Source organism: Varroa destructor, unplaced genomic scaffold (assembly GCF_002443255.2).
Source record: "Varroa destructor unplaced genomic scaffold, Vdes_3.0 BEIS01000001.1, whole genome shotgun sequence".
Lineage (NCBI taxonomy): Eukaryota > Metazoa > Arthropoda > Arachnida > Mesostigmata > Varroidae > Varroa > Varroa destructor.
In genome coordinates this window covers 49,865,373-49,876,437 of record NW_019211454.1, presented here as the reverse complement: position 1 = coordinate 49,876,437, position 11,065 = coordinate 49,865,373, and the positions used below count along the sequence as shown (strand labels likewise).

The following is an 11,065-nucleotide window of genomic DNA, read 5'->3' as shown; positions in this document are numbered from 1 at the left end:
ATTAGTCAAAACATTTCCGACAGCAGGCGAACCGCCAGGCGCTTGAAGCAGATGACAGCCAGTGGGAATGCGATGTCTGGTCAACGGACCCAACTGATTAAATTACGTTGGCTGTTTTTTTTGAAGAATAATAACTATAACGTTGAGGCCGGTAATCGTCGTGAACAACACTGGCTAGCGGTAAGAGAAAAAGAGGCAGTGGAAATCGGGACACGCGCGGTAGAATTACCAGAGATGGTGTTAGTATCATTAATGGTTCTTTAGTCAGTAGTCCGAAACAAATCCTTACGAGAGCTAGTTGTCAGATAACGAGTGCAAATTGCGGGCTTAGCATCAGCAACACACAGAGTGATAACATTAATCGTAGTACTAATGGAAAAGTTGATCTCAATGACGATGACAACAATAACAATAAACAAACGACGATATGCAAAAAGACTCGGTGGGGCCTTGATACAGCAGCTGTAACGCTCGTGATAAGCGAACACGAACATCCAGCAATTCCACCTGCGGCCTGGATTTCAGCGACGGAGTCAGTAGCAGTAACAGCAACGGTCACAACAATAAAAATAGACTCAAGAAAAACGACGATGGCGTTCCAACCGCCTCAGGATATTAAAGGACGAAAAATCTTGGAAGACCTGCAACAGAAAAAGCAATTCCTTCTGATTAAAAATCCACCTCAACAACAACCTACCCCAGGTTAGTGTAATTTGTCCAAAGGCTTTGTGACGAAAACGTTCGAAGTTGTTCGTTAAATTTGTTAGTAAAAATAAGCTTCGAATAATCTCTTGAATTTATTTGATTCGTGGTCAAACGCTGTTGACCAAGCCAAGCTTGGTGATACAAGTGAACAAAGAGTGATATGAAAATATGAGTTTTTGTCCTTTGTTCGTCTGTGTTTTTGCTAAATTAGTTGAGACGCCAATGTCACAAAGCCAGCGGACAGCTCTTGCTCACGCTCAACAAACCTCGCCAGGATATTTCGTAACTCAGGAATCGTCATTCGGAAATCTTATTCTGCCTGTCCTGCCAAGATTCCCTCCAGGACCACCATCTACAACGCCGTCAGGGACAGCCAACAACTAGAAGTCGCGTTGTACAGTGTTACTGGCTTGTGATAATACTAAAAGCGTCTACAATTTCTCCAAGAAACGTTTTCTCTAAAAATGTTTTCAAAATAATTATTTTTACTATCGCTATATTAGCAGGTAAAATGTCACAGACGATCGTTGCTTATGCCATCTTTTTCTCACCCCCTGTACAATAAACTTGTGTATAATACAACATTCGATATTTCATATAACATTTTTTTATCATTCATAGATACTGAAAATGAGCATTCTAACAATTGGTTAAGAGTTGTGGTAGATTGTCTAAGAATGGAGTGCGCGTTTAGTTGGTGCACTCTTCGACCAATATAATTTTTATAGAGGGACGAGACTGCAATCTTCAGGACGCTGATCGAAGTGACGCGTATAGTTATGTGGTGTCACTCTGTCAAGTTATAATCAATCATACTCATAACTACGAATACTTTTTCGGTAGACTTTCTACCGCCCATAACAAGTAGAAAGCCTGTTGTTACAACCAAGTGTTGGTGAGATTTAGATAAACAATGAAAGATCTTCTCTCTTTGTTTTCCCTATTTGGTTTATCAAAATTCCTAATTTCTGACCAAATGTCACGAATTTAAGATTTGTGTCGATAGTCAAGTGTTTGCAGGGCATTTGACGCCAATTAGCGAGCCTCAATTTGGTGACCGACATATCGTTCGGGTCCAAGATGCCGTCGTTGAGCTACGTAAACTATCTTCAGAAACTTAAGTCATAGAGTCCCTACAGCAGCCAACACAAATATCTTGGCCTACTCTGGGAGACTTTTGATCGTGATTCAAAACTAAAGTGATCTAAATGCTTCAAGATAAGTGCTGGTCTTATTTTTCGTTTTTGAGGTCCTTCCTATATCACGTTGTCCACAGTATTATACTTTCATACATTCACTATTTATTGCGACTTCCATCTAATGGTTTCGAACCCATTTGTGAATAATAATAATACCCTTTGACAACCAGATATGGCTAAAAAGCGTCTTTACTAGAGCGAATTTTGTAAAATAAATGAAAAGCAATGTAGGTCTAGTCACAGATACTTCATCGAAAGGTCAATGATGGCAACACGACAGTTGTCTACTCTGTTGGCATTTGTTCGTCGTTGTTGTGACGAAAAATGCACACTAATACGAAAAAAAGTATGATTTAGGTAAATCTTGTGAGATCGCTGGGGTTATATTAGCTTACATTTGTCAATTTATTTTAACGATTTAACTCTCGATTACAAAAACAAGTTAAATTCTATAGAATAAGACGCTAGTCATCTAACTACATGTCTTTAAACTGACTCAATATTAATAAGTTTTTTTTACAAAACGAGTCTGTGTACCTGCGCCATCAATACGAAAGTCGTCCAAATTTAACACCATATTTTAAATAAATCATGTCACCTTTATTAAGATATTTAAATTAGTCCCGCTATTTTAAACAGGATGATTTTAGTCTTAGTCTCTTCAATTTGACGAACGGTTTGAATTCATGATCAGGTATGACTTCTAACATAAACTCTTGCTTTAGAGTGAATCGACACTTCTGCGAGATTTTGATTGTGGTTCTACTACACTTTTGTTATATCAATTATTCCCCTTTGTCGCTGGCAATTATCTGGCTACGGCAATTATATTTCCTTGATAATTATCTTCTTTATATAAATGACCCCGTTGTCCGAGTACGCTCATTCTACTACCGTGCTTCAGTGCTTGGTTACTCTGCTGAAATAAGCTCATTACTGCGTCGATATTAATTTGTTAATGACTGCATGTTACCTGCTATCTGAACAGATAACAGAGCTCGACCCTTTTATATTGCCACTGTTTAATTCCAGTAAAACTAACTTCTATCCGTGCACACGGCGGCATTCTATATTCTTGTTTAACCCAGATCCTTTTCCCTTCCTTAATTGTGCCCTCTATCATTGAGACGTTGTAATTTTGATACTTTATTGCGCGTATTTTGTTTCCGCATTTCAGTTTATAGGTCCTTCTAATTTCCAGTTAAAAACGTGTTCTTAGGAACAAAAGCATGTATATAAAAACTGCAACGATCACACATGGCATCGGCAACGACATACCACGTGTGGATTTATTAATGAGTATTAGACTGTACTGCCTCTTTGTCGATCGAGATTTCGCTGAAGCATATTAGTTATTACCAAATGCTCTATATCGGCTAGCATATTTCCATCTCTTGAGTATAATTTGATATCTACTAGTTACTACCTGATGTTATCTATCAGTCCGAAAGAACTTTCAGTTACAGTTCTGCTCAGATTAGGTCGCTGAACATAACTGATTTCAAAAACTTAGATTCAGGCTATAATAGATAGCTGCATTATACGCTCTACACAAATTAAGTACTTTATACAGATTTCGATCTGATATAAAGAAGAATATCGTGGAAGGCTAGGTTAAATGTTAACGTCATCGAATCTGTCGTTTACTGCCCTCTTTTATTTGAACTTATCTAGACCATGGCTTGTGTCTCAAATTTAAATCTTTACCTACATAGAGATGAAACGGAAAAAAACATCTTAAGAATGTTTTTTTTTCTTAAGAATGAGCTTGGCTGTCGCAACTGAAAAAAAGTTTATCAGCGCATTGAACAAGGTTGTAGTAATTTACTCGTTTGTACAATTCCTTATGACAACGCTTCCCGTTTCAAGTCCAGTTCATGCAAATGCTATTAGACGACCGTGCGTATCCGATGAACATCACACCCTGTAATAACATTCACACATGGAACACGCATGCTTTTAGTAATATGCAGCACGTAAGTTTTTAGTATAGTTGTATCGTCCATTGGTTGATATCATTTGCCACCCGTATTGTCAGTAATATTACGGAAGCTCGAAGAGTAAACTATGCCGGTAGAACACCTGTAAAACAGTAAAACAGTTCTGATTGCGCATGGTAGCAAATGAAAAGACCAGAGTTCGATAGGCGCGCTACCACTGTCAACATGCATGACACGTGAAGTATTATAATATTTATTCAGATGGAAATAGGTCAAAATATCCTAATTGGAAATTTGATAATTCCTGTCAGAATCTCAACTTTGTGTGTCTGTTTCCTCTTGTTTCATTTAGTGTGCCACCCTATGTCTCCACGGTTAACTCTTTAAGGTTATGTTTTCATCCGTCTAGCACCTTTTACTGAGTGCTTGTCAATCACTTAGTGTTTCGTGGCTTCATTAGGTACTCGAATGGCATCTATTTACAGCCCTCCGATAGACCTGAACTCTATCCACATCTCTTTAATCCACATCGGTCACTGGCCATCGCTTCTTCTACGAGTATCTGTTTGATTCATGGCTCAACCATAGCGAATCTTTGCTTTCAAGACAGAAGAGAGACAGAGGTTCCTTTCTCAAAAAAACCTATGGCAACGATCAGGCGGAAAAAATTGCAATAAGACACTGGCATGCCGACGCACAGGATCACACGTCTACACCTAAGCCAACCTTTTAAAAGTCAGGGAGTATTAAGACTATAAGGAGTTCTCTATTGACTGGGCCACCGAAAACAACTATCAACTCGTGAATAACACGGCCGAGAAAAATCTCCTGAGATGCTTCAAGTTATATCCATTACGAGCGATTCGAACTTTAGCAACAAAGCTCGGTTCGCCAAAGTTCTCAAGCCTTTCAAAGGAAGGAAGACCCAATACTAATTAAAGGTTCCTGCGGATTTTCATTGTGGACTAAATATTACTTTATTTCTAGACATTTTCAGAGCTTCAGCTTTAAAAATTTCCACGCTAGTCTTTGAATACAATGCAGTGCAACGCTTCGAGATCTTAAGCAAGCGCTGAATGGTAAAAATATAGGCCATTATTTCTACGAGTAACTCAAAACTTCGTACATTCAAAATGCACGTCTTCGGTGTTAATTTTACAGGCAAATTGGCAAATTCTTGTCATTTCAGTATAAAATACATAACGGGTTGCTCGGGTATTTTGTAGGATCCTGTGATTCCACGTTGTTGTTCCGGTTGTTGTTGATTATTGTTCCCGATATCAATTCAAGACTTCCCTAAATACTTTTAAAGTTAAACTCTCACATTTAAACTCACATAACTGACAGATTTTATATTACTTTTTCGCCTTCTTAGTGGTCTGAGGTCCCTCTTTATTCTATGAATTGTATACATTTTGTTATTATACGTTTACTAACGTTCATTTGTATTCCTGCGTCAAGAAACCTGCGTCAAGATGTCAAGCCGTACAACCTTCTTATCAACCGTAAGGAACGTTGATTGTGCCTCATCGATTAAGACCTTGCTGACTTCTATAATTTCAATCTCAGGTACAATATTCGGTTTGTTTTAAGAGCTCTATGATTCTTCTCGATTTTATGTGTTATGACTATTTTCTGTCATGTCAAGAAAGAAATTATACTACAATAGTGTGATTCCATTAACCAGTTAGTAAGCACCACCAAGGTGCTTGATGTAAAATACTTGCAAACCTATGTATATCAAATCATAACTGAAATAAACGCGACGAGCATCTTCGATCACAAATCGCGTTTTAGATATCTTAATGTTTAATATGAAGGTCGAAAAATTTTCAGAAAACAAGTTGTTGGAATAGTAGGGAGATAGAAATTGCAGGGAAAGCTAGCTGGAAGTGCTAAGTGTTAATAAAAAATAGCCTTAATACACGTTACAGTAGTCCGATTCGCGTTGTAAAGCTGAGCGCAACTCCACCTCGTGGGGGGTAACGTTGATTATCACAAAACACTCTGGTGGAATACTTTCGGCAATAATAACTGCTTATCAGCAGATTCCTTCGATGCTATCGATAAAACTTTGGGATACGATAACTGTTAGAAATGAGGATTTAACAACGCTGGCCCATCGTTATTACTAATATATGATATAATAAATACGCAGTGAACTTTGAACGATTGCTCATTTGAAAAAACTGATTGAAAAAAGATTGACAACTGAGAGTACAAATAAGATAATAAACAACTATAATGCATTCGTTTATCAGTTGTTTTAGGTCATCTGAATCTTCATTCGGAAACGACGTAACGCGTTATATAAATCTCAAATCTTTCAAATCCGCCTAGCGAAGAATCGATTTGAGATGAGAAACGTTTTCCAAGCAGATATTTTGAGAAATCAAAAAGAACATTGGTGCTACGGCATTTAACACCTATGCCTTAATCTTATTTTCTCGGTTAAAATGGTTTGTTGATGTACCAACATTCTGTCCCTATCAACCTTACTTCATTCACTTTTGCGTAATATGACCATAATTCATTTGAAAGGCAGATTACGCTAGCTGCAAGTGACGCCACTGCAAAAAAATAAGTGATATCTGATAAAAATACTAGTTTACAGCTAAAGAATATTAAATAATTGCTAGCCAAATCAGTGGAGTTGAGCGTTGCAGTGCACTATGCTATACTGTAAGAGCGTTCTCCAGCTACACGTTTAACACCATCTTGTGTAGTTTCACAACAGACACTTTTGTTGTAACGCCTCTAATTTTTTTTTTATTTTTACGTCAGGTGTCGCCGTTAGGCATTTCCCACACTCCTAATACGAAACAAAGTCTAGAACCCTAGATGTCCTAGAACCTAGATCACAACGTGTTCCTAAAAGTAATAGGCAAATATGTTGCTTACTAAATTATCAGGAAGACTCCTCTCAAATCCTACGAGAATATCGGTCGAGTGCGTGAATTGTATAAGGCGATACACAAAATCAAGTGGGCTCAAGAAGAGCATCACCGCATTATTCGAGAATGATAAATGGAGAGCTCCGTCAGCATTCGCCGATCAGGAAAGGAAATAGCTAGCGTCGCTCTGTATACTTACTAAAGTCTACACCCGCGTGACAGGCCTCGGATGGTTCAACTGACGCGGTCGGGCCATGGGGACACGTAATGCGGCGTGAAATTTCACTGATTATGGAGTACTATGCCTTCTGGCAGTATTGTAGACAATACGTGAATATGTTTTACTATAAAATCCCTTCTAGGGCCTGTTGTAGCACCAGGACAAGGGAGATAAACTATTTTCTACTCTGTGTTTAGTGATGATCTATTCCAGTGTTTTGCGATATTTCCATTTTTCAGTTTGCCAAAGTGATCCCATAGTAACTAGGTTAAAGATATATTTAATATAAACCATAAAGCAAACATGATAAGTTCATAAACTCAACAGTGACATTCGAACGACGGAAAACATTTCCGGATGCAAAATCTTATTCGAATAGGAATCTATTTGACGGGTACTTCAGACAATTAAATAAAAAGATATAAGTCTTACAGCCTGAAACTGAAAACTGATTCAATATACGCGCGAAGCTTCTGACATCGATCTCAAATATGCGGAAAATTTTCAACGTTAGCTTTGTGTTGACGTTTATTGTTCAAACAGCTTGTTAGTATAAAGCCGGCATAAACTAAATGGCCTCTCCATGTTCGTTTCGTTTCTTAGATACCTGACCAGTTATCAAAATAAATGATAATGATATTTTGTTCTTTAGAGAAATAATTATTTGGTTTAGTAATGATTAAGCTTTTTGCTGACTATAGCGGGTGGTCTACATTAAGGTTCTGATTCGCGTTGTTAAGTTTTTCAAAGCTTATTATCTAGGTCAAATATTTAAAGTCATGCTATTTTAACAGCCATACCTACGTACATAGTTATACATACATAGTGAAATTAATGCGTTACCACTAGAAAAAGTTTATGGTTAAAGAACAACTGATAAAGAATAAATAATTTTTTTTTTAATTTGGGCAAAATTTAGGGAGACATTGTTAGCTTTTTTATTGGCTATATTTGTATATCTAGAGACAAGTAACATGTAATTAACGACTCTTGAAAATATAACTCACGTTTCAAAACTGGTTATCACTGCCTTTTCGAAAACATGGCTCCAGCCAAATATCTACGTACATTCAACCCTATTCGCACAAGAAATGGCACAGAATAAAATATGGCAAGAGCGATGATAATAGCTTACCGAACACGGATAGATTCGACAAATCCGCAATATAAATACGCTGTAGCTTGCAGTATGGAAGCGTGCTGGTTTATTATGGCACATCGATTCTCAGTTGTTAATATTTCCCAGATGTTGTTGTCTCATTAGACAGCTTCGTATTAAACAGCACACAAAAATTTAACAAATTAAATGCTTACAGGCATATTTTAAAAAAGGAACTTAAGAAAATATGAACGCCGAACAACGACTGCCATCGATTAGTAAGAACCATTATGTGTACGGTGAGCATTTTTGTAGGAAGGAAAAACGGAGGAGTAGATTATAATGTAGCAAATGTAGGATAATCAAAGCAACACTTTTATTGTAAGCGAAAATTATGGAAGTAAAATGCAATAAAAGAGCACTTGGTCTCGTCAAAGGTAGTAAACAAGTATAAAAAAGGTAATAACGGATATCAGTGTCCGTTTTTAAGTTCGTGTTCAAACACCCTCACTCAAACACTAATGCTCTATCTTTAGAGTCAGGCTGTTCGATGTGGTATAGCCTGATAATATTAGGTCCACTTCAAGATTTTCAAGGATCTTAACTTTCCACTGGATTCGATCACCGCTCACAATTTTGGGAACTCTGGTAACGCAGCGTTTACCGCTGGCTTTGATTATGCTCTCAAACACTTCGGAATTTGAGCCGTTCCCAATTTTTTGAAACATCCTGGGCCATTCCACGCAATTCTGTGATTCGTGTAGTCGCAATATGCGGTATGTCGTTCCTTATTGGAGTTCTCATTTCTCGTAGGAAAAGTCTCCCGTAGACATGGCCTGCATTGGAGTTCGCTCTTCTGGCGCCATTTGTGTCGACTAGTAATCTTTTTGAATTAGCCAAGTTTTTTTATGTATACAGCAATATATCATAACGACTGGCTCTCATAGACCCGTTAAAATGAATCGGCAATGTATGGTCTTTACGGACACGTTAAAATACTGACAAAAAAATTTAGTAGTCAATTTCGATGGAGATGGTGGAGGACGATCAGACCTAACAAAAGGAAGTGCACTGCATAAATTTCTCAGTTTAATCGATGTCTTCGCATCCAGATTAGTGACACATAATAACCAACGGAAGTCGACTCAGTTTTTTTAATACTTATTGAAAATGATGCATGTTCCGCAGTTGAATATACTTTGTCTTTTCAATACAGGGGGTAACAAGAAAAACGATAACATTGATATGGGAATCTATGTCAACTATGTTATAAATATGATTTTAAAGATTTAAATTCCCATAGAAGTAAATGAATGTAATGGCATGAAAGGTCTTCGTTTAGCCAAAATTCATGTAGGGGCTCACCATATGAGCATGCACAAGACCCTGCAGTGATATAATGATCGCAGTATGCAGCGAAATCTCAGGCACCATAATGCTACTGCCTCGTTGAACTGATTAAAGATGATTGAGAAAGATTTCGCTTAGAATAAACGATTTTACTAAACTGTATTATTTTTTTTACATTGGTTTATCTTCTGTACTAGTAATACCAATTTAGGGTCATTCTTTTTTTTTAGTTTTAGTTACTTGACGTTGCTTTTTTCACCAACCTGAGAAAACAATACGGAGATAAAGATCTCACCAAGATAGATATAACATTCGTAGTTCGACTGAGGGCACATGATGTAATACTAAGCAAAGGCCAATATTTTTGATACCATCAACGATGAACCGTTTTTCCCGCCCATGATCGTGGCATGTCAAAGAAAAAGAGTAAGAACCTTTACCAAATCATTACGACACGTCGCCCGTTATCTAACGTACGCACTGTGGACAACGTATTAAATCAACACAAACAAAAATATTCAGCTCCTACAAGAATATCAAGTAGTATATGAGGCTGACCTGAATTGTTTTTTTGTTATAGCATCGTATAGTAAAAATATACAAATATATTTGCAAAGCCTTCCGCACGCTTTCACCGGAGAACTAGTGGTTTTATGTGAATATTCCTACTCGCACTTATATACATATAGAACACACGTGAAAGAATCAATAAAATGAGTAATCTTAAAAATAAAATTGTCACATTATTAGTTACGCGCTGGTCGAAGAGTCTGATAGTTTTGTAACCTAAGATGCAGATCGCATTCTGAGCTTTATGGGCATTAACATTAACGTTCAGTACTTACATAGTATTTAAGCTTTCTTCAACGTTTCAATCTGTGCGAAAACAATATTAGACAGTATCATTAAGTGCGTGTCGTTTTAGGTCTGAGACTGCTCATTTTTTAAGCCAAAGGTTCAGCCGTCCAAGCTATCCGAGGAATCATAACCTTTTAAGACGTAAGCCGCACGTGATTCTTGAATTAAAAATAAGAATATAAGCAAGTTAGTTAAATCAAGGTATGATTAAATTAAATGGCGCCTTTATTCACACAAATAAGCAAGTGTAGCATATAAAAAAAGGAATTTTGTAGCATATATCAATTAATAAAGAATAAATCCAGGCGTGCCACATAATAAACCGTTGTCATAATTTACACTATTGCTTGATCCGGGCATAGTGTGGTACTAAAACCGAAATGCAACTTAAAGGCCATGTGGCAAGATTCTTGGTTATACATAGTCTTTTGATACGACTGCTTCCTGTGTATGATATCAGTGAAATCATACCGATCCGAATGTCAACACCGAGGTACCGTTTCGTCCGTGTGTTAATGAGAACCACACTCATGTAACTACGGGTTCAATAGACAGAGAACAAATGTCACATTTCCATGCAGACGTCGTCATTTTTGCAAAGGAAGCACCTATTCAAAACCTAAAATCATCGCTCAAGTCGAATTCATGAACCCGAAAATTAATTCAAATTTCAAATAACTACTACTCTACTGTAATTCTAGTAACGAAGTAAAAAAATCAAACATGATAATCACACATCGTTAGCAAAGCCAATCACCGCTTTAAAAATCAGTTTACAAGTAGAACTTAACACATCCAAG

General features: G+C 37.2%; 1 protein-coding gene across 3 annotated transcripts; it reads left to right on the top strand.

Moving 5' to 3' along the window:
* The first annotated feature begins 4 nt into the window (after positions 1-4).
* On the top strand, positions 5-2,075 carry LOC111254865 (SOSS complex subunit C homolog). 3 transcript variants are annotated; one of them, XM_086978945.1, is made up of 3 exons: positions 5-180; positions 438-702; positions 917-2,075. In XM_086978945.1, the coding sequence occupies exons 1-3, from the start codon at positions 52-54 to the stop codon at positions 1,087-1,089; spliced, it is 567 nt and encodes a 188-aa protein (XP_086835071.1). In that variant the 5' UTR covers positions 5-51; the 3' UTR covers positions 1,090-2,075. The 3 variants fall into 3 exon arrangements, with proteins under 3 accessions (XP_086835071.1, XP_086835085.1, XP_086835081.1); XM_086978959.1 differs by having other exon boundaries at positions 38-180; positions 526-702; XM_086978955.1 differs by having other exon boundaries at positions 70-239; positions 526-702.
* The last annotated feature ends 8,990 nt before the right edge of the window (positions 2,076-11,065 follow it).